This window comes from Terrapene carolina, unplaced genomic scaffold (genome assembly GCF_002925995.2).
Source record: "Terrapene carolina triunguis isolate 2854851 unplaced genomic scaffold, T_m_triunguis-2.0 Scaffold236, whole genome shotgun sequence".
NCBI classification, from domain to species: Eukaryota; Metazoa; Chordata; order Testudines; family Emydidae; genus Terrapene; species Terrapene triunguis.
Window position 1 is genome coordinate 11062153 of NW_020664587.1, and position 24158 is coordinate 11086310.

Here is a 24158-nt window from a genome sequence, read left to right on the forward strand (position 1 = left end):
TAAGAGTGTCCACAGGGGAAGTTTTACCAGTATAGCTATGCTAGTAATTTTCCCTGAGTAGACAAGCCCTTACTCTCAGAGGCAATGCTTGTTGAAGATCAAATTAATTCTCAATTGAATCACTTGAAAAAACTCTCATTGACTTCAATGAGATAAGAATGCCTGCACTGGGAGTTTTACCAGCATAGCAATGCCAGTATACTTACACCTGCATAGGTATGCTGGTAATTTTCCCCATATATACAAGCCCTAAAAGTTGAGTACAGTGAGAGTTGCACATGTATACAAGATTGCACAGAGAGATGTTGGCCAGAACAAACTTGGGAAGAAAGCTCTTTTAAAGTTTTGTGGTGCAAGAAACCATTCAACACAGCTTGGAAAGGTATGTTTGTGAGTTGCTTGGTAACTGTTGCTAGCTAGATAAGGAAACAATACAAAAAGGAATTAGTTGGCTAACAGTAAATTCCCAGGAAACCACAATGCTTCAACAATCAGATGCTGCATCTGTAAATTGCATTGTACAAGAGATTTGACACATTCAGGTTCTTTTCTGAACTAGTCTAACAAAGTATATTCACTTTTGTAAAATAAAATTGTAATCACAGGTTTTAAAACTTGTAAAAACGTATGCTACATTGCTTTTCATGTATTATGACATACACATGTATTTATTTAGATTTAATTTAAAGCAAGTGTCTAAAAAGCTAAGCACTTATGTGTTTAAAGAAAACACACAAACATACAAAAAGTTACAGTGGGTTAATGCCCACAAAAGAGCTCCCCCCACAAACCCACTCAGACCCTTCAACTCACCAACTCAGTGAAAGTCTAGGCAAACAGTTCAGCGGCCACGCTCTGTAATGCAAAGGGAGATTGGGTAACAGAATGGTAGGATGTTCTGAAAACAGTACCTATCAATATATAAAATTAAAACTGTTTTTTTAAATATTTGTTTAAACCTCCGTAATACATTCTGAAAGCAAACACAGTGCAATGTCCAAATTATTTAACCTTAATGTTGCCTACAACAGGGCTGTTCATAGCAACCTAGTCTCAGCACATTCCACTTCCATGTGAGAGATCTGAATTTGAATGTATGTCCTTTGTGCAGGCCCTAACTCCAACCTGTCAAGAACGGGGCCTTGCTCTTATTTACAGTGGGAGGATGCTATCACATAGCAGAGGCAATTTTGGGAAAAACTGGGACCATCCCACAAAAAGAGTTGGTGATATGACCTCTTGGCAAAGGCAATCTGCAATGGGAAAAGCAATGTATTAACGGGGTGGAAATGTAGACTGGTTAATGACGCAGGTGATGATTTTATGGTTTAGGTCAAGGGTCTTATGTTACTGGTTTGGGAAATAAGCCATTGTTTACAGATGGAAAAGTCTTGCAGTGAAAGAGAGATACATCCACCCTCTCCCAAAATCAAGTGAAATCATGTGCAATACACTTCAAGAGAATATTTATATAATTGCATCTTGTAATTCTGAACACTGCAGAACAGACATGGGCCATCTAGTTGAGAACCTTGTCTCTACCAGCTGCCAATACCAGAGGCTTCTGAACAAGATATATAATTACTCCTGGCTACATGTATTTATTGCTATGCACCAAATACTGCCATGAAGCGACTTCAGTGGTTCCACATGGGTTTCTGAGAGCAGAATTTGGCCTACCAATAGCTAGACACTTTAGTATTACACAGCTGCATTATGCTGTGCTCATATATGGTAGGTTTAATCCTCAACCATCTTTTCTGGCTTGCTATTACCAATTTCATGTTCTTTTAAAGAAGCATTTGTGTGTGCATAGAATTTTATTGTATATTTACTGCACATTGTACTCAGCTCAAATGCCCACTGCTAGTAAGTATAGTGCAGGATAGTGTTAGAAAGGGAAACACCTATTGTATAAATTACTGTAGGTCGGGGTCCTTATCTCTACTCCCAAAGAGCAAAGTACATCATGTAAGTCAAAGGCCATAGATTTTACTCAGTGTTACTCGGACACAATAACCATCAAGGCACTTTTCTATTTGGCAGAATGCAATACAAGGCTTCCTTTTCCAGGGATCTCACTTCCTCAACCTTGTTGAACTTGCAGTAATGACAAACCATTCTGGGCATGTGAGAGAGAACAACAGGATCTGAGTGGGAGTGTGTTTGTAGCCGCTACAGATTTACTCATGTTCCACCATCTAAAATGAGGCAACAGCAAAGTCTGTATGTTAAAAGGTCAAAGAAAGAGTTGAATGCTCGTGGTTTGTGGCGATGTCTCCATCTGTTCCTCAGATTTGCTATACATTACCACACCCAATGTGATCTGAACCTCAACAGGTTTCTTTAATGAGCACTTCATTAACTCAGCCACTACAGAGGTTGGTTTGAATAGTCAGTGACCTCTCATTTATTTGTCTAAAGCACCATGCACTGTACAAGTAATGATAGTCTTAAGGGTATAATTATCCCCATTTTACATATGGGTAAAACAAAGTACAGAAAGGTCAAGTGACTTACTTACCCAAGATCACCTAGTGAGTCAGTAGCAAAGACAGGTATGGAACACAGGAGCCCTGACTCTCAGCCACTCACTCATACATCATGTGACTTTGGTTACCAGCTATTCTCTTCTTGAGTCCTGAAGACACTTTTTGGTCCTGCTAAGCATCCTGACTGATGCTTCTATGTGTAACATCATGACCTTCCATTGCGATGCAACAAGGCGTTTCTAATGGTTCCAAGACGTAACGGCACCAAAAAGTAAGGTTTTGACAGCGCCAGCTAAGAGGTTACATGTCAGCATTTTGGATGGTGCAACATATTGAGATTTGGACGCCATGCAGGCATCCAAGGTGGGCTAGCACTAGCATTCCAATGTTACCTTGTAAATTGCTGGTGTCACAGTAGAGGGACTTATCCTGCCACAAACTATGGCATTTGAGGCTGTGCAGGCAGCATGCTGGATGAGGATTGGTGCAGTAGGCACCGTTACCCTGCATCACTGCACCTACCTGTGCACCACTCTGCCCTTGATTTAGGGCAGGGCTGTCCTGGTTTATTGTCTGCCTAGACTGAGGGGTGTGATGCTTTACAGTAATGGTGTGGGGGTGGGGGCTCTCTGCCCCTCACAGCAGCGGCCAGCACCATGGCTGATACTGCCCCTCAGGCGCCGGTTCCCCTCTCACCACCTTCCCCGTTCCTCGCCTGAGAGGGGAGAGTCAGGCGCGCGCTCAGCGCCTCAGCTCTGTTTGGGCGGGAAAGAGATCGGGGGGCGCGCATCCAGCCAACAGAACGCTACTGCCGCGCGAGTCAGCAAGCGCGGGTTGAGCGGGCGGCATCGTTCAGCGCATGCGCTGGATAAGTGGCGGGCGGTGCATGCGCGGAAAAAAGAGGCGGGAGGATCTCAAGAGCTGGCGGCGAAGCAAGAAGCATAGAGGGTTCGACGCGTGCGCACCGCCCAGAGAGGACGTGGCGCATGCGCAAAGCAAGGTGTGGCGGGGGAGGGGCCGGCAGTTTGGCGCCTGCTCTCTTTCTTCCACCTCCCCTCTTCCTTGTTCGGGCTGCGCTTTCGCCGGAAGCGCCCCGCAGTCTCGCGAGAGGCGGCGAGGCCGTTGATAGTGGTGGCGCTGTCTCTCTCAGGAGAGTCGCTTCGCTCCTCTTTTCTCCTCCGCGTCTGGGCCCTGCCTGGGAGCCGCCGCCATGTCCCGCTACCTGCGCCCCCCCAACACCTCGCTGTTCGTGCGGAATGTGGCCGACGACACCAGGTGTGTGTAAGTGCGGGGGGGATCCAGGGAAGGGGGCTCGGGCAGGCGGGCGGGGGCGCTGGGAGGGGCGGCGGGCGGGAGCATGGCGCGAGGGCTGCGCAGGCTTTGGCGGGCTCACTAGGCCGCGCAGCCAGCTACCACATGGGAGGAGGAGGGGGGTTCCCTGAGGAAGAGGAAAGGAGACCCAGGCCGTTTCCTTCTCCCCCATCCTTCTCATAGCCTCCATTCTTCGCATGCCTGCCGTTTTCCCCCTCCCGCCCCGCTCACAGCCGCTTTACCCAGTGCACTGAGTCCAGAAAACAGCGAAACAAAACCAGGGAGGGAAAACTTAGGAAAGGCAGGAGAGCCGTAGAGACCCCGCGGATTAACTTGCGCTGGCTCAGCACGAGGCAGGGGTTGTGCGAGTAACCCGGAGGCCACATTCTGTGCTCCAGGACATGTGTGCCCCATCACGTGTAGCTCCCCAACAACGGCTGGTTTCAAATACTTGCCCCTTGAGGGTAGAGTAGAGCCTCAGCAGAAACAGCGATTGGCGTGAGTTGGAAAAGCACCAGAGGTTCTTAGTGTACAGAAGCTGCGCGCCCCCAACACCCGCGCGTAGTGTTGTTCCTATTTGGATAGGATGTTACTGCACTAATGGTTCTGTAAGGTGTTGATTTGTGAGTTTTCAGTAATCGGAGAGAAATAAATAAGGGGAGGAGTTGTCTAAAGTTACATTTCACAGTTAGTCCACGTTCCAAATACATAAGACTGCTGTAACTTTTATTTCATCAAGCAGTGGAAGTACAACATATATTTTTCTCATTTGTAGTCTGGGTATTTTTAGCAAACTGCTTATTCTATCACATCTCCCTGATACCTTCTTAATATCTCCTTCTGACACTTTTATTATAAACGTTGTAGTTTTTATTTGTTACGTTAAAGTGTTTTTGAGGATGTAGTTTGTATTAAGTACATTTATATATGAAAGGTCAGAGATTTCTCTATAAATCCTATTTAAGTCAGTAAGAGTGTTGCTTTTGTGGAATGCAGGATTAAGGTCTAAGGATATATTGTTTAACTTGCTGTCAGGAAAATAATCTACCCTAAAGGAGTCATGCAATAAATAACATTGAAGTAGAAATGATGGAATGGAGTAGGAGTTGCATTTTTTCCCTATGATACTGATAGTTCTGAATTGGAAACAGGTTCTGTGTGAAAGCTTTTTTGTGTGTGATCACCTGTCTTTCCTCCGTGATTATACTTGTGATTAGTTTTAGAGTGAAATTTATTTAATGACCAGAACAGTTGAGGAAGAAAACTATTACATATAAATTTTGAAGAGAATGGGGAACCTATTTGGTCCCTTTCTGTAACGTACTGTGAAAACTCTGCCCTTTGTACCCATACCATGATGTTGAGTTTTCCTATTGAATCTTTGTTTACCTCCTGTGTTCTTATGACTGGTGTGTGTCATGCATTCTTCCCCAGACTGAGGAAGAGAGAGAAATAGTGGTAACTTTTCATCATTGACTTTCCCAGCCATTACTATTTTATGCATATAAAATAACATTCAATGAAATCTGTATGAGAGAGTTGATGATGTTGGAGGGGAAGAGGGGATGATTCCAAATAGCGATAGACCTATTGAACAGAATTATACTCTTTTTTTGTTAGATCACCTCCATGAAGCAATTAAGTTAGTGGTTTGAATGGCTGCTTTAGACTAGTTTTGTTGTTTGATGTGTCTGAAATTCACCTTGTGAGATAGAATGATTATTTTTGAGGTTCTTTCTTGAGTTTCCAAATGTTGTAACTTTCTGTTTTCATGGTGCAAAAATGTGGAATTAGAAGTCTTGGAGAAGCTTTTTCTTAATTTTTTTTTTTTTGTACCAGATCTGCTGTTTCTTCTTCAATAATTCAGTACTGTTTACTAAATACACCATTACATGTATTTTCTCCATTTACACTTGCCCAATATTGAATTACACTGAGTTTTCAGATTCCAAGGTGCTAGCATAAAATTTTAATTATTCCAAGATTCTAAACACCTTGGGAGTTTTAGCGAAGCCCCTATAGTTGATGTATGATTCAGACCAGGTTTTTAATTTATTCTGATTAATTTTATCACAAGATTACTCCGATTTTTTTTTAGTTTTTTTGTACTTCATCATCTAGTTAGTTCTGAAAGCATGCTTTGGCCATATTATTTGATTCAAGATTTTTCAGTAGTTTCTTTAAATATTTCAGTTTGCAACTTAAATGTGAAAAGTGAGAGAATATATAAAAATGTATTTATGGTATTTCAGGTCTGAAGACTTGCGTCGTGAGTTTGGTCGTTATGGGCCGATAGTTGATGTGTACGTTCCACTTGATTTCTACACTCGTCGTCCAAGAGGATTTGCTTACGTTCAATATCCTTTCTTCAGATGGCTGATTAGTGAGGGGTGTTGAAGTTTGAAATTCAAGTTTGTGTATGAGGTAACAAATCTAAATGAAAAAGCAGTTTACTTTTGTGTTGTTTCTATTAAATGTCTTATTGTGGTGTATTCCATTTTTTTCGAAGATTAACTCCTCACAAATTGCTCTTTACTTTTTTTGCAAAACTTTAAACCAGATCCAGTAAGATAAGAGCTATTTTGTTGAATATCTGTCACTCAAATTGACACTATATGATTTAAATGACAATTATCACTGACTCGGAAGTGTCTACCACATTTTTAATATAACTGATACTGAAAGTAAATTTGTTCTTGTGCTTAGCAAATTGTGGCTGGTATTCATTGTTAATTTAAAAACATGGAAACTGGAATCACTTGATCAAAAGCAGTTTGTATAAAAAATGAGGTAAACTTCTTTCTTTAATATTGTCCCCTAATTTACTGTCCTCTGTTGTTGCCTCAGAGAATGTAAAGCTGTACAGTAATGGCGACCCCAAAGAGAAAGCATGAAAGAACCTTTAGAGTAGAGTTCAACAATTAAGGCAAGTAGACAAGCCAAAGACCTCTTAAGGATCAGGCTTGAAGAGAAGGGAGAGTTTGGGAAAAGAAAAAGTAAAGAAAAGCTGGAAGAAGGACAAGCCATAATGGGAGACAAAGCTTCGCTTTATCTACAAAAGGGGGAAAAGGTTGTTTTTCAAAGTAAAAGATAAAGCCATCTGTCATTTTTGACCAAGCATCTCATGACAAGTCCTTCTGACAAGCACTTAAAGAGTTAAAGGTCAAGATGAAGTTGAATGGTGGCCAAGATTAAAGGAGTCATACCTGATGTATCCTACAGAATAACAGTTTTTTTTTCTGTTTCTCGTGTAAGTGGTAACTTGATAAATTATTCTGGTTTAGTCTGTTGACAGAACCTGTAATATTTCACTTGTGGGTGGTATTGAAATTGTAACTGTCTTGAATGAAATGCATTCATTCTTGGTTTATTTATCAAGATAAGTATACCTATATGGTACCCAGGAGATGATGGACGAAGTTGGTATGCAGACCAATACAGATGATTTATTCTTTCGAATCCGCTAGACAGTGGAATATAAGTGAATTACAATGAACAGTTTTATGGATTAAAGATACTGATGATTACATTATTGAACATCTAATCCATAGCTTAATGTTTCAGTATATGCGTTATTCTTTAATAGAATACGGTGGTCTATATTTGAGTAACAATTGCTGAAAGTCATAATCAGTTTTAAAGGAGTAGGTGAAAAGGGGAATAAGTTTCATGAATACAGTAATGTAATGAATGCAGAATTTTCACTTTTTACTAATGTTGCTTAAGCATTTTAAGAGAGAGCATTCTCCCCCCCCCCGCTCTCTTTTTTTTTTTTTTTTTGGTAAGGCAAACCTAGAGAATCAGATCACTAATAACTAACCTTCTTTAACTACTTTTGATACATCAGTATGTATAGGAGAAAAGAAGGCTATGGAGTTACATGGTGATTGTTCACTAAAGGATAAATACTCTTGGTTGTACCTATATCACAAGATTTGTATTGTATTCCTCTCTCCAAAAATTCTCCTACAACCTTACAGTTAATGGGAGACAGGTTTTTAGTGTGCCCTATAGCAAGATTAAAAAATCCAGGAAAAGCTGTCAATTTGAAGTTGTTAACTACTCAAATTCCCAAGTACCTTAACACTTAGCACATTTGAAGATGTCCGTGATGCTGAAGATGCCCTCCATAATTTGGACCGGAAGTGGATTTGTGGCCGTCAGATAGAAATCCAGTTTGCGCAGGGTGATCGGAAGAGTAAGTGCCTTTGTGTGTAGTATCAGTATGTAGTTATAACCTTAATGTTAGGATAGTCAGAACGGAACGCCTTGCGTAAGTCGGGAAGCATCTGTACGCTATTTTAATATAAATTATAGGGCTGTCAGGTGATTGAAAAAAAACCAATTGAGTTGTTAATAATAGAATACCCTTTCCTTAAATATTTATTTAAAGTGGTCTACATTTTCAAATCTATTGATTTCAATTACAACATAGACTACGAAGTATACAGTGCTCACTTTATATTTTTATTACAAATATTTGCACTGTAAAACAAAAGAAATAGTATTTTTCAATTCACCTAATACAAGTACTGTGGTGCAATCTCTTTATCATGAAAGTTGAACTTACAAATGTAGAATTATGTACAAAAAATAACTGCATTCAAAAACAAAAAAATCTAAAATTTTAGAGCCTACAAGTCCACTCATTCATACTTCTGCCAATCGCTCAGACAAACAAGGTTGGTTACAATTTGCAGGAGATAATGCTACTCACCCAATGTCACCTGAAAGTGAGAACAGGCGTTCGCATGGCACTGTTGTAGCTGGCGTCGCAAGGTATTTCCGTGCCAGATGTGCTAAAGATTCATATGTCCCTTCATGCTTCAACCACCATTCCAGAGGTTCTGGTTCTGACAGGTTCTGCTCAATAACGATCCAAAGCAGACTGGACCAACGTATGTTCATTTTCATCATCTGAGTCAGATGCCACCAGCAGAAGGTTGATTTGGGTTCTGTAGTTTCCGCATTGGAGTGTTGCTCTTTTAAGACTTCTGAAAGCATTGTCCACGCCTCGTCCCTCTCAGTTTTTGGACGGCACTTCAGATTCTTAAACCTTGGGTCCAGTGCTGTAGCTATTTTTATAAATCTCTCATTGGTACCTTCTTTGCATTTTGTCAGATCTGCTGTGAAAGTGTTCTTAAAACGAATGTGTACTGAGTCATCTGAGACTGCTATAACGAAATATATGGCAGAATGCAGATAAAACAGAACAGGAGACATATCATTCTTCCACAAGGAGTTCAGTCAAATGTAATTAACACATTACAGCTCTACCTCTATATAACGCTGTCCCCGGGAGCCAAAAAATCTTACCGCGTTATAGGTGAAACCGCGTTATATCGAACTTGCTTTGATCTGCTGGAGTGAGCAGCCCCATCTCCCTCCCCTCCCCCAGAGCACTGCTTTACTGCGTTATGTCCGAATTCATGTTCTATCAGGTCGCGTTATATCTGGGTAGAGGTGTATTTTTTTTAACGAGCATCATCGGCATGGAAGCGTGTCCTCTGGAATGGTGGCCGAAACATGAAGGGGCATACGAATGTTTAGCATATCTGTCATGTAAATACCTTGCAACGCTGGCTACAAAAGTGCCATGCGAATGCCTGTTCTCACTTTCAGGTGACGTTGTAAATAAGAAGCAGACAGCAAACTTGTCTGTCTTAGCGATTGGCTGAACAAGAAGTAGGACTTGTAGGCTCTAAAGTTTTATATTGTTTTGTTTTTGAGTGCACTCATGTAACAAAAAAATTTTTGTAAGTTACACTTTCAGGATAAAGAGATTGCACTACAGTACTTGTATGAGGTGAATTAAAAAATACAAATTTGCACTGTAAAAATGATAAAATAGTAATCAAAAACAATATAAAGTGAACACTGTACACTTTGTATTCTGTGTAATAGAAATCAATATATTTGAAAATAGAGAAAAAAGTCTGAAATATTTAATAAATTTCAATTGGTATTCTATTGTTTAACAGTGCAATTAATTGCAATTAATTTTTTGAGTTAATCGTGAAAGTTAACTGCGATTAATCAACAGCCCTAATAAATTATAGAATTTACTTTGTTTCGACATCAAAATGAAATGCTTTGGTGGTTCTTAATACAAAATGATACTTAATATGTATAATCAATTTCACACTTAATATGGCATATGGTATAAGAAATCTTTGGAGTTTAGCATATAATTGAAAGTAAGTAGTCTTATTCCAGTTTTTGTAACTCTAAAACAGAACTAGTATGGTTGTATTAAGTATTATTCTTCAGAAAATGGCTGATTTTAAGAATGCATTACAAGAAACTTGTAACATGTTAGTATTCTAAAACATGTATATGCAACTTTAGTCTTATTTGTCTGATGTGTCAGCCCAAGGATCTTGCAGTACAAAGTATCAGAGAAACAATATACCTGTTATGTTCTCCCAAAAAAATTGCATGCAATCCTTGAAGTCAGTGGGAATTGTATGCATGCAAGGACAAAATTCAGTCCTGAATGTTTGTGGTTTTTTTGGCTGAGGAGTGGGATATAACATTGCCTTAAGTTTCTTTAGGAAAATGAATTAACCCTTTACCGTGCATTTGATAACTGCTAGTGCACACATCACAAGTGTGTAATTCCAGACACTGGCTTCATTGCAACATGGAAACTGTTTAAAATATACATTTGAAGCATAGCAGTGTGAGGTTAATATACCCAATATTGCTTCATATTTGGATGAGGGGTGCATTTAATTCAAAGGGAAAATACAATATAGTAGTAGTAATGTGCTGCTATTTCTCATCTCCCCTTGCCCCCTTTTGGGGGGGAAAATAGAACAGGACCAAGCCTATTTCCTGCCAATTTTGGTAGAAAGGGTCATAATCAATTTATACTTCACTCTTGTTTACCTTGTGTATAATCAGTTTCACCACTTTCCCTGTATAGATTCTGTTGTTGGTCTGCCAAAAAGGAGAAACTTTTTTCATTGTTTAAAAAAAAAAAAAAAGAGGACTGGGAAAATCAGCAGACTGTGGGGTGGGTGTAATACCTGAAGCTTTTTGCCGATTTCTTTAAAAATTGACTAGATTTCTAGTTGACTGTCCTCTTAACTGAATTCAGAAATATCAAGACATAATAGGGCCATGAAGCTCTACTAACAGGCCAACTGAAGATTATAAGATTTTCTCCAATGGGATAGAACCAGCATAGCCAGCTCTTCACTACCAGTTGGTATATGTGGGCAGGGGTATGGCTGAAGCACTGCTACATCCAGGCAATACTCTGTTACCCAAATCATCATTCGCAGCTGGCAACTGGACACAACTTACAGCAGCCCCAAGGCTGCTCTAAACAGTAGTAATGGGGCATAAAGATGGTGTGCAACCACTTTTACATCTCTCACATGTGTCCTTTCCAGTCTTCATCAAAATGCATTGGCTTGACTCAGGAATTGAGCCCAGTTAAATTGATTTTTGAAAACATGGGTGCCCCCACTAATGCATAATTGAAATTCAAAGGAAGGAGCAGGGAGAACTGATCTAGAAATTAGAAAGTTACATTTGATTTTTTTTTTAACAAAAATGTTAAATATTGCTATTTTTCTGCAGCTCCAAATCAAATGAAAGCCAAGGAAGGGAGAAACGTGTACAGTTCTTCTCGCTATGATGACTATGACAGATATAGGCGATCTAGAAGCCGGAGTTATGAAAGGAGGAGGTCTAGAAGTCGTTCTTTTGATTACAACTATAGAAGATCTTATAGTCCTAGAAAGTAAGTGTAGTGTTTGACTTCAACTACACAGCAGTCAGTTGGAGAAGAAAAAACATACTGACTATTTAGTTGTTAACATTTTGAATACTTTTTTTGTATGCTCACTTTGTAATCACATGCGTGGGAGTTACTGTATTTTGCATGCTTCATCAAAACAGAAATATTGAATGAAATACAATTCTGTGCTTCATATTAAAGAATTAAAAGCAAATGCACATCTCAAAAAAACTAAACTTATTAATCATCTATATAAATACAAAGGTATTTGTCACCGTTTACTTTTTCTGATGTACCTTTTTAGCAGTAGACCTACTGGAAGACCTCGGCGTAGCAGGAGCCGTTCGGACAATGATAGGTAAAAAAAAAAAAAAAATTTTACACCGTTTAAATTCAGAACTAGATTACTATAATCCTTAACTTTAGATTAAAAAATTTACTCCTGCAAAAATGGTTTAAAAAAATGTACTACATGTCTAAGAATAGCATTTTTATATTCAAATCTCTCTCCCCTTTATTCTGATAGGTTCAAACACCGCAATCGATCTTTTTCAAGATCTAAGTCCAATTCAAGATCACGATCCAAGTCACAGCCCAAGAAAGAAATGAAGGCTAAATCACGTTCTAGGTCTGCATCTCACACCAAAACTAGAGGCACCTCTAAAACAGATACTAAAACACAGTATAAGTCCAGCTCAAGATATGAAAAGGAACCGAGAAAAAAAGAACCAGCTAGATCCAAATCTCAGTCAAGATCACACTCTAGATCTAGGTCAAAATCCAGATCACGGTCATGGACTAGTCCCAAGTCCAGTGGCCACTAACAGTGTAACCATCTTGTTTTTAGGCATGAATCATTCATTTACACACAGTTCAGTTTTCTTAAATTATCAGGAATATGATGTTGCAACAGTGCTAAAAAGAACTTCTCTTTTTGTCAGTTTTCCCTGTAGCAGGCAATGGTTATAATTAAAATAACAGTGTTGAGAAGCCACTAAGAGAGTCCACTTCGTGAAATGTCATGGGCAGCTATTGATTTGATTGTGGTGTCTATGTATATTTTTGTAAAGATTTGCATTTTTTGATGCTTAAAATATTGGTGATAACTTGATTGACCATAATTTGCAACATTGTCCTATTACAAATTTCACACCCACAGAGAAATTGGTACAAATTGGTGTGGAGCTGTTAAACTAGCAGTTTAACTTGTTCTTCAATATTAAAAGTTTGCAATACGAATGGAAAACGAGGCAGCTGTAGTGCAATGCTGTCTGCTGTGAAATAGACTGGCAACATTATGTTTCCATTGTTTAAAGGGAGGAATTCTCTATTTTTTCATGCCAACCTACAGCAAGTAGACACATGGTGTTGAAGTTTCTTGTTAACCCCACCATCTGGAGAGATGGTACTAACATTGCGTATAGTATATGGGGGAGTCACCGTCTTGAGGATTCATGGGGGATCACACAGTGTCATGATTGTTGTCAGGAGAGGGCTTTGTTGTTTTTACCCGGCTGCTAATATTAGCTGTTTAACAAAAACATATACATTTGAAAATATTAAGGTCACATTTAAGCAAATGACAGAGCAGCTACAATATTAGGTTAATGTGTGTACATTTTATTCAGTTTTTGTATCTATTCTAAATTTTAGTGAGCAGTTAATCATAAATTGCTTAGTTTCCTGCTGTTAGATGCAAGTAGATTGTTTCAAGTTGTGTGTGTACAGTATATAAGAACTAAACTTTTATGCCAATTACTCTTGTGGTTAGTTGGTGCATTCATAGATATCAAACTCTAGCCATCTCTCTATTTGTGAATAACTAAAGGATTGCTTTTACACTTCAAAATTTATCTAGTCAAACAAGCCTAAATTACATCCCTTCATCCCCAGACTGGATAGGGCTTTGGTTACAAGGTTTCATTTTAAATTACGTAAGGACAAATCTTTCAAGTTGGGTGTGAATTAGAGCTGCATCTCTAGCTATTTTGTTTATCACAAATACAGTATCTTGAGTAAACTGATGTGAAAAACAGTACAATACCAATATGTAATCTCACAAGTATTTCTCTGGAAGGCAAGATGTTTTGTTAAGAAAATGGCTTCTGGCTTTGAATTTAAATAGGAAAAAAACAAGCCAGTGTCAAACACCTTATGTTCCTTGCTGTCTGTATAGTAGTGTATGAAGATGTTGGTGAAAAAGTTTTCCTTTTTAGAGAATTACTTTTAGGTTTTGGTTTTAGTAATTTCAGCAGGGCCTTTGAGGAAACAGACAGCAATACTGGCTGTTGAATGTGCTTAAGGGGTTGATTCTAGAACCTTCGTATACTTGATAGTATTTCTAACTTTTTTCTTTACTCTTTGCAGTTAATGTTCATGTTCTGCTATGCAATCATTTATATGCACGTTCCTTTAATTTTGTAGACTTTCCTGGATGTATAGTTTAAAAACAACAAAGTCTATTTAAAACTAGCAGTAGCGTGCAGCTCTAGCAGAGAAAAGTTGTGGGATTAAACTTTGTATTTTCTTTCATATAGGGGCTTCTAAAAAGGTATTTTTATATGTTCTTTTTAACAAATATTGTGTACTACCTTTAAAACATCAATGTTTTGATCAAAATAACTAAAGACCCAGCTTATTTTGTGCTTGCTGTAAATTTAGCAAACATGCTGTAATAAAAAAAAAATGAAGGAAATACTGATCCACTGGAGTTATTGTAGCTTTAGAATTTGATTCTAGAGCAGCGTTAGGAACAAGGCCATGCATCCTCTGAAGTAAGGTGCTTCTTTAAGGTTTTAGTGGTAAAGTAGAACAGGAATCCATTTATTTTGTCTATCTAGATCCAATGTACTTTCTTTTTTCTTTTTTTCTTTTTTTTTAACAGGGTTAATGGGTGAAATAATGTTAAGTGTATCTTTGGCCTAATAGTGCAAAATAGATTTATCCTAATTTCCATGATCAAGATTGCTCAACAGATATACAGATTTCCCCATTTGTCATATTTGAGATAATGCAGTAGACAAATCATGGGTTGTTAACCAGAATTTAAAGATGCATGAGGGAACAAAATTTCTAGGTAACAGCTAGCAGTTACTTACACTTACCATGTCACACGTGCTGTAACAAAGGCATTTATCTGGTAGATTACATAAAAATTAATTTTTACTGTTAGAATTCTATTTTTTCTTTTCATCAACCTCTCAAAGCCTGAGATGGCTTTTGGCAATAGTAGAGCATACAATGCTTTATTAAATGATCAGAACTTGTACAAAAAGGGGAAATAATGTCCTGATAAAATTTACTATGGACTCCCAATCTTGGAAAACAAAACTGTAGAGGCTTAAAGGAATTTTAAGCATGTAGATAAGATTGGGGCCTATACTTATAATGAATTGTTTTATCGGATATTAACAGCAAAAGAGAAATTGACTATTTTGAAAATTGTAGAGTGTTAAAAACCAAAACTGATTCAGTGCAGTTTGTTGTAAAAATATAAAATCTATCAAACTCCAAATAGAAAATCTTTATTTTGAAAAGCCAGCTTGATTGAAGTCAACTGTAGCATGACTTTAACTTGTGCATCTGAGCAAGCCAGAAAAGCTGAGCACAAACCCACAACGTTGCAAGAGTGAAGATGGTACCCTAGTTCTTGCTCCAATGGGGAAAAAATGTTGAAAAGGCTGTTCTGTGGGGACTTTCAGCCAGGAAGAGGATTACCAGGACATGGCCAAGGAGAGAGGGAATGTTTGTATGTTTGTGTAAGTCAGCCCCTGCAGAGACCATTATCCATCCCCAATGCACACACCTGCTTTAAGAGCAAATAAGCCCCTCTTGTGCAAGCTTTCTGAAGGCTAAGCTGCAGGAACATGTGCATACTGCAAAACAATATGTATATACATCTTTGGAGCGGTGAGGAGGGTGGGAATTAGGCTTTTCTGTGGTAAACTAGAATTTGCACCTAATGCAGATTCTGTAGAAGTGAAATAGAATGTTGTTGGCTTTTTTTTTTTTTTAAAGGGGGGGATGGGGGAGCTGCAATCCATAACAATTGCAGCAGAAAGGTTTGTTTCAGCAGTAACAGGCGGCTCTACTGGAACTTCTATTCCACGTGACTAGGATTAAATCCAAAAGTCCATGCACCCAACTTAATTTTAATGAAAATCTTCAACCACAATGGATAAAGTAGCTGTGTGTTCAGATTAGGACTGGTGGTAAATACAGGTGTCACTGAAACAGCATAGATGTTTATCCATTATGTGCCTTAAATGCTTACACATCTATCTTTAAATGTACATTATGAAAGCTTATTTAGAGTCTGAAAGTTTTACATGTTTTGACACTTCTGCTCTTGAAAAGAGCCTCTTAAAATGAATTTTGTATTGCTATAGCTTGAAACATGTTAGAGGACAGTTGGATGTTATAACTAGGATTGCAGTGTATTACAGAACTTACATATTTCATTTTTTTTGTCAGGAACACTGCACAAAATATTTAAGTATGAAGGAATATAAAATTCAATGTTTAGGAGTATAATATCCCACTAATACTCTAACAAGATAAATGCAAAAAATATAGCAACGCTCTTAAAAAGCTTCTAGACAGCTGCTATCAGATTTGTTTGAAGACATTATCATTTGAGAATTGTGTACGGTGAGGGAAGACTGAAACCTGTTGTATTTGCGGGAAAAGATGTTTTATTTGTACACCTCACCGTCCTGCCTTAAATTTTCTATGTTCCATCTGTTTAAATAACTCTGTGAATTGGGAATAAAATGTACAGGATTTTTGCTATATCCTGAAAGCACCTTCTGACTTAGAATGACTACAGCTGTGGTCATTCTACTGGTCATCCTACCTTGAAATACCTGTGAACAGACTTTCCTTGGGCCCAACTGTTTTTGGAGCCAAAGTGTATTCATCAATAGCAGGCCCACAGGGAGGTTAATGCATAGATATGGAAAGAAACTTCGTTTTGAAGTTGCAGCTATGAACAAGAGTTAATGTTCTTTTAAATTTCCTTTTGTGTCCTGTACTTGGAATATAGGTTTTTATTGCATTTTTCACATTTGGAAAACTGTATTGGCTTTCTACTTATCAGATCTACTTATTTGGTTTTTTCCTTTCTACACAAGTTGATGTGAAAAATGGCATCTTTCCTTGTTTTACAGTTAATCTGTAGGCTTATCACAGTCAGTCTAGTATTTTGGATAGCTTTTTTGAATAGCTGGCATTAAAACTTGTAGTTTACAAACTGAAAGGCATATAATTTGAGTGGCAGCTGTAGTGTCAAATGCATACAGAAAGATTTTGTATTTCAACCAGAAATAGAAATCTTCCTTTCAAATGTTGTTCACTTACTCAGATGCTGATGGCAGCAAGTCACAATCTGGAATAACACTAGCACTTATTTCAAATAAATAGCTTCTCTAGCAATGAGTTTTAATCTGAGCAGCATTGGCTGTTTCATGACATTGTTTGAATAAAATTTCAAATTAAAGATTAAGGTTTGAAGTTTACAAACTAATACTGTAATCTTCACACAAATACAAATTTCAGAAGTGAAATTTGCTCTAGTTCTACTAGTTGTAAATTGCTTGAGCTGTCTGAAATATATGAACAAGATCTGAGACTACAACAGAAGAAACTTTTCAGTGAATAACTTTCAGGCTGTCCTGGTTTATAGTCTGTTGTATTGGGGTCTTTTTCTCACCCCTTTTCAACTATTCATTTCATATAACTCTTGTAAATTTGTAAAGGCTTGAGTATAGCAAATCAAATCCCTACCTGTTCTTGGTAGGCAGCTGATCCTCACAATTATAAGTATTCTACATCTAAGCAATTTTATATGGACCCTTGTTACAGTAGTATTTGAGCACCTTGCACCAACCCTGTGAGATAGGAAATCTATTATCCACATTTTACAGATGAGGAATCAAGTCAGAGAGAGACCAAATGAATTCCAATAGGAGTTGGAGGGCCTAGATTCTGTTTAAAAATTTCTGGCCCCATGTGACTTGCCAAAATCACAGGAAGTCGGGGGAGCAAGGAATTGAACATCAGTTTCCTGAATCCCAAACTAAGGCCTGAGCAAGCAGGCCATCCTTCCTGTCCTATGAAATCTGAGGGCCCATGTGCTTCAAATGGAGGCTGTTTTTATGTCAGGCTAAATTTGCTTTTTATAAATAGGGATTATTTAACTGAAGTGCAAATTAAAAGTAACAGAGGAAATTGAAAGGTGAAGCTGAGAATTTAAATGGTAGACTGAAGCAGAACATTGAAAAATGTATGGATTGTGTCTTTTAAAAACATGAATATCACCTGGATTTAAGTTCTCAGGCTTCAATTGTGAAGGAAAGAAGGACAATCTCTTGCAGAGTTTTCCTTTCAAGCATTGGTGTTAAATGGGTATGAAGACTTTTTAAACCTATTCCAACCGTGTATAGCTTGGGTTTTGGTTTGAGGCCAGGCACTAGCAAAACTAGGGAAGACTTGACACTTGTGTAAAATACGTTTCAGCCAGCAAAAAAGCGCATACTTTCTCCATTAGAAAAGTCACTTTTGGAGAAACAGTAAAAAATAAGGAACAAAACTTGTCTTATGGTTTCTGACCTTCATATTAACTAGTCAAGTGACCAACTGCACTATAAAGCCTATTTATAAAGCAGCTCGAGATTAGCAAGTGGTTGCATTGGTGTAAAAACTCAGGATAGTTACTTTCAAATACTCATCCATCTCATAGAAAGTGTGCTCATGGGTACTGTAGGAAATAGTTAAGAAGGCTGTGTGGAACAAGAGGATTTTTGTTAAGGGAAATACTCATCTATTTTTTCTGAAACCCTGTCCTATAGCTTCAATTGCCACTGATTTTTAAGTCTATCTAGCTCTACAGCTATCATTTTTTATTTGTAGTCTCATAGCACCTACCAACCCCAGTAATGGATTAGGACCTCGATGTGCTAGGTGCTGTACAAACAACACGAAGGCAGTCCCCTGCCCAAAAGAGCTTACAGTCCAAATACAAGACAAGCTACAACTGCTGGTCACAGACAAGAGTATGAGGAAACATCTCTAGGTGCTGTCTCCACTACTGAATGTTTTCCTCTGCCTCTTTCAATGTACATTTCCACTATCATTCCCAGGCATAAAATCTAATGCATCTCTCCCCACTGCCCCACCAATTCAGCCATGCATTAAAAATCTCCCCTATGGTCACCATCTGCACAAAAATCTTTGTTTACTACCTGGTCAGCTCAGGCAGAGTACTCATGTTCAAAATACTGCTGAAGTCCCCTCTTTCAGTATCTCTTACCTCAGAAGACATTACAGAATTACCTCTTTCTTTGTCTTAAATATAATCCTTCCCATGCTGAAATTCAATCTTAGTGTAAAATGTATAACGTAAGGCTGGAGCAATAAGTGATTCATTTATACAATTATTTTAAGAAACAAAACAACCAGACATGTTTGGGGGAGAAAAGGTTAGGTAGTTTATTTGTTTTGGGTTGTTGTTTTTTAGATTTCCAATTGATACATGTACAAGCAGTACTTCATAAACACTTTAAATTTCAAATATAACAATTATACTTTGGGTAAAATGGATGACATTTGGTGAGAGTTTGGGAGACAAGGAACATAATAAATTTAGAAAACTGCCAATCAAGTCATCTTATTTGGAGATATGTGTAAACATTGATAGCTGCCAGCACTTTGAATGTATAAACAGAACTATATGCACAGAAGTGCATCTTGAGCACTTAAAGAACCACTTTTGTTTTAGCAAGCTACTTTCTGTAATCATTACCCTATTTACTCCACATTCTTCATTATTGCTGATTACTGTGTTTAAACAACTGTCTTCATATTCTTTCAGTATGTCACAAATCAGTTTCTCGCTTCCACAGTGGAAGCATCTGTGCTTCTGTAGACAGTGGATTATGGCATCACTGAATAAAATCAAGCATTGGGTATCATATTACAAACAGCTTTTATTTAAACACTAATATGCTGACAACCAGCATACTGGGAATAAAGTTCAGAAGGAAGACTTAATAGGGTTTTATATATTTTTAAATAGAACAGCACTTCAGTGGTTCTTTAAGGGGAGGGACATTAAATACAGTATTGTTGCATCTATATTCCAAATAATAAAAGCCAGATGTGGATGGCTCAATCTTCATTTCAGCATCAATGGAGTTACTGTGCTCTCAAATACAAGAATTTTTAAATACTTTTTAAATTGTAGGCAGGGCTCTAGCTCTTAGTATTTATATAAACATGTCTATTCAGAGACCTTTACATTGATAGATTTTTAGAACCTTTTTAGTGTACTATAATAATAGTTCATCCCAGCTAAAGTCACTTTTATACATTCAAAACAGGTGCATTTTACACAGATTTTTTGTGTAGCTTTTTTTTTAACTTTTTTTTTGTTTTATTAAAAATTCTAAAAGCCTCATTTGCACTGAATTTACTTAAAAAAACAGCTTACAACAAAATCAAACAACGTGAATGTTCACTGGTACTTAAGTGCAAGGGCACAGCCACGTGTGTGCTTTTACAGTTTTCTTTAAACAAAATATTTATTTTTTAAATCAGGCCATGTACTCAGCATGGTCATCTTACATTCAGCAGTTTTGTACTAAAAATACTTTTTCTGCAGGAAAGCCCAGCATAAATTTACATATGCTACAAAGTTTTACATTTATTTACATGGCTCTTTTTTCCCAACCTATTTAAACGTTTCATACTTGCCACAAGCGACCCTAGTTTAAACAAATTCACATTACAGGGTATCCAATTTAAGACTAGCCCAAACAATTCTATCATTTCAGCTTTTTCAAAGATATAAAACATACAAAAATGCATTTTAAAAACTGCTCAGTGCAATCCCAATAAAGGAAAGGTTTTAGACGTTTTTTGGCAGTCACCTGGCAGTGCAAAATGCTTTTGTTAGTTGGCACATTTCAAATTGTACAGGTTCAAAATAAAAATGCATTTCTAGATTTTTGAAATGATCAAGATGTCAGGCAATTGTATCAAATTATTTTTCGCATCCTTACAAAACAATCTGTGGGGAGTAAATTTCCTAAAAACATCTAAATTTTAGTCAGAAGTTTGTCTGCCCTGTCAATCACTGATTAACAAACACCAAATAAAAGCTCGCTAATATAATTTAAAAAACCTCTCTCTCCTAGGAGCTAGATGTAGATTTATTTTGTAAAAAAATCTCTTAATTAGCTTTCAACAGGTTTCACACAATTAACTGATCTGAAACAAGTATGAAAGATACTAGTTTAAGGTTTGAATACTTCTGTAAACTGCTTACTTTTTCCAATCAAAGCTGCATTACATAATGTAGAAGTTGGTTTTCTGCCACAACTTTCTCTCATTTCCAGTGGGAAAAAATCAGCATATTTTAAGTGGTCACAGTTCAAATTCCAAGAGCAATACAATACATTAGCATTACTGACCACCAAACTTTGTTTAGATTGCATACTGATATTGCAAGTACATAGTTTGTCACAGTAAATGCACACAACTCTGAATGATATGAAGAGTTAAGTTGGACATCTCTTGGAGAGGTCCCCACATTATGTGACTCAATTTTTATATGCATTTAACATCTGATTCCATAAAAAATTGTGCATTTTGGAACTATGAATTTAACTAACATTCTTAAATTTGAAACCCTGTAAAAATTTAAACTTTTCAATTTTTAAAGTTCCATCTCAAGCCTGGACTTTAAGTAAGGTTTTAAGTTGAAAAGTCATTATTTCTTTATCAGAAGGATTAAAGGAGACAGGTACCCAGTGGCTTGGTGGCTTAGGAAGAACACTTGGTGAAGGTGGTTCGCTAAATTTTGCTCCAGCATAGTTCTGATTGGTTTGAGATGTGAAAAGTGAGTTGGGACTTGATAAAGTAGGACTCCAATTCTGATTATTTGGGAAGTGCACAGTGTTCTTGCCCCCATTTTGCATGGCCTGCCATGCAATAGATGATGAGCTACATCCATGTCCTCTTTCTTTCTTCATATAGGTCATCTTCATTTGAGAATTCTGATCTTTACTCTTTTGCCTGTTATTAAGTTGTTTGTTCTTCTTGGTAATATTTCTAGACTGGGGAACTGGAATGCTGAACCTTTCTCCACCACCCATCTTCAACTTAAATGTCACCTGTATGAAAGGGAGGAACAATAGTCAGTGGGAGGTCTGAATGAGACACTGATTTTTCAAGGAAAGAAAGTTAAAGTTTGAAGTTCTAAACAAAAGAACTGAAGTCAAACTACACTCCCACTAAATTAATTAAAGGCAAATGTATTCCGATAGCAAGAGACTTCAGGTAGAACACATGATACCATTCTATAATTCTCTGATTGGACAGACCTTAATTAAAAGTGTGGGAGAGGGATCTTTAAATACCTAGCCCATTTGTAAATGTTAAAACAGAGGTCTAAATGTGTTTATGAATTCTGTAATAGCAAGGTCTAACTATTTTTGTACAAATTTGATACCACACGTCATTAAGTTAGCCCAGAACTTGGCAGAGATCAGCACTCAAATGAAGAACAGCTAAATCCAGGTAAAGATAGCAGAAGAAACACTTCATAGAGTTACAGTACAGACTCATGGTTGAAGATGCATATATAAAATTGGTCCAGTAAGTCCACAGTTGAGAAGTTCTCACAGCTTCCTCATTTATGCTAAACTCTCATATAGCAGTCATGAGTTGACACATTCTGACATCAATGGCTAGATAGGAGACGATATTCCAACCTGGCCGCCGTAAAATAAGCCTCAACTCCCTCCTGACTGAATTCTAGCAATGCAATCTACCTAGGACTCTCCAAATAGTATGAAGTGCAGAAGTTCCTCCTCAACAATACAGGTTACCAGAAGCACATCAAACCTGTCCTCCACTTCTTACACAGGCTCCCCTAGAATATTGTATCAAATTCAAAATATTAATCCTACCCTTAAAGGTGCTTAATGATACCTATATCACCCAAAGCTCGGCAGTTGACAACTGATTACTGCACAAGATGTGTGTAGGAGCAGCTTTCTTGGTCCAGTCCAAGAGTGAGGAGCCAACTTCTGCAGAATCTAAGAACCACCACATCCCTCCCTTTCTAGCTGCAAATGCATTTCTTTCAACCTTGCTTTCACCAATAGAAACAGACCATGTACTGTCTTAAAATTAAAATAAAAACATGGAGCCTTCTCCCTGGAGAGAAAGGAAAAAGAAAAGAACCACACTTTTGGTGGCAGATAGCAGGTTACTGAAACCCATTCAGATACCATGGTGATGGGCATGGCATAAGAACCGGTAGAGAGAATGAGAATACTATCTGGAATCTAAAATCCAATTTCAAACCCCTGCTTTCCAAAGCACTTGCAGCTAAGCTTGTAGCCAAATGACTTTCTTCCCCACTCACCACATCTTCCAGTGTCATTATCCCTTTACCTTTCAGTCTTCTTTTCCGTCTCTGCAGCCTCCACCTCTCGTCCCCTTTCCTGCTGCCAAGCCCGAAAGAGTAGGTGCTGTCTTCTGTTGGACCCCTTCCTTTGGCTCGGAATGGAAGTTTTCATGGGCTGATCTGCTGTGTTCAGCCAGGAAGCCGAGCCCAACATCGGATTCTCAGCACACAGGCTCCAGAGGAGAAGTCTAAGCTATGAAGACAAAAAGCAAAACATTTGAACTCAGGTAAGGGAAAAACAGGTGCTAGCCAAAAAACAATTTGGGATTGAAACTAACTACCATTTGCAGCAATTTCTAAAAAAGGGAGGAGATGGAAAGAATTCACACAAGGGACAAATACAAATAATTTGTCCATCTTGGATCTGAAAAACATGAGGATAATATTGATTTCACACAGATGTTTTCTGCCAGGCTGAATTATTGTATACTTTATTTGTATACTACCAAGAACATACCAGCCATGTTACAGAGATAAAAATTTGCTACATTACTAATACTAAGCTCTTATTTTTGCCTATAGCTTTATAAAGCACGAAAAGGCAAGCAGGACTTGGCTCTATTTAAAGTGTAAAATATAATGGGAGGATAGTGATTTGGGATAGAGTCCCAATGTGCTAACACCTCCCCGGGCACTCGCGTTTAAGTCAACAGAACTGCTCACAAAAGCAGGCAGGCACTAGGGTAGAACAGGAGAGTGTTTGCAGATACCAGCCCTAACTGCCTGAACACTTTCCATTTAAACCATTTACAGTTAAACCTTCAGACGCTTCCCCTTTCGGTATAGCTCACGCAGTCGGATTACTGAGCTCTCCAGCTGATGCTTTCCATTTAACAGTAACAGGATACACATCCTCAGTCTCTAGTCCCTGTACTGAGTAGCCCTATGAACTCATTGTCCCCCACCCCCATGGTATCAAATCAATAAGAGGATCGGGTCATTAGCTCATCAAATTATTACTTGTTAAACTTCCCCGCCCCGCCCCTACTATCCCACGCCCTCCCCTGAAGCGCTGCAATGAACCAACCACCCGCTCCGCCCACCTTTACTTTGTTGTGACCACAGAACGGCTCGTGGCTATGAAATACAGGGGCTGTGGCTCGGAGGGTTACACACGTGCGCGCCAGGGTCC

At 38.1% G+C, this 24158-nt stretch overlaps 2 protein-coding genes across 5 annotated transcripts; one reads left to right on the forward strand and one right to left on the reverse strand.

Annotated features, from left to right (window-relative positions):
- Positions 1 to 3582: 3582 nt before the first annotated feature.
- On the forward strand, positions 3583 to 14248 carry SRSF10 (serine and arginine rich splicing factor 10). 4 transcript variants are annotated; one of them, XM_024203639.2, is made up of 6 exons: positions 3583 to 3773; positions 6056 to 6160; positions 7898 to 8001; positions 11394 to 11556; positions 11861 to 11911; positions 12080 to 14248. In XM_024203639.2, exons 1-6 carry the CDS (start codon positions 3703 to 3705, stop codon positions 12375 to 12377), a joined length of 792 nt encoding a protein of 263 aa, XP_024059407.1. In that variant the 5' UTR covers positions 3583 to 3702; the 3' UTR covers positions 12378 to 14248. The 4 variants fall into 4 exon arrangements, with proteins under 4 accessions (XP_024059407.1, XP_024059409.1, XP_024059410.1 ...); XM_024203641.2 differs by having other exon boundaries at positions 3583 to 3767; positions 11858 to 11911; XM_024203642.2 differs by having other exon boundaries at positions 3583 to 3767.
- Positions 14249 to 18930: 4682 nt separating this feature from the next.
- Positions 18931 to 23100, reverse strand: PNRC2 (proline rich nuclear receptor coactivator 2). The gene is made up of 2 exons (XM_024203631.1): positions 23014 to 23100; positions 18931 to 21725 (listed from the first exon to the last, which is right to left on the reverse strand). Exon 2 carries the CDS (start codon positions 21705 to 21707, stop codon positions 21282 to 21284), a length of 426 nt encoding a protein of 141 aa, XP_024059399.1. The 5' UTR covers positions 21708 to 21725; positions 23014 to 23100; the 3' UTR covers positions 18931 to 21281.
- Between the last annotated feature and the right edge of the window lie 1058 nt (positions 23101 to 24158).

What these genes read in the sequence shown, in the direction of transcription:
- PNRC2 (XM_024203631.1), bottom strand. Translation starts at nt 21,707, where the DNA reads ATGGGTGGTGGAGAAAGGTTCAGCATTCCAGTTCCCCAGTCTAGAAAT.
- SRSF10 (XM_024203638.2), top strand. Translation starts at nt 3,703, where the DNA reads ATGTCCCGCTACCTGCGCCCCCCCAACACCTCGCTGTTCGTGCGGAAT. An exon ending in AGAGGATTTGCTTACGTTCA is followed by an intron (nt 6,161 to 7,897) that starts ATATCCTTTCTT and finishes AACACTTAGCAC; the next exon opens with ATTTGAAGATGTCCGTGATG. An exon ending in AGATCTTATAGTCCTAGAAA is followed by an intron (nt 11,557 to 11,857) that starts GTAAGTGTAGTG and finishes GTACCTTTTTAG; the next exon opens with CAGTAGACCTACTGGAAGAC.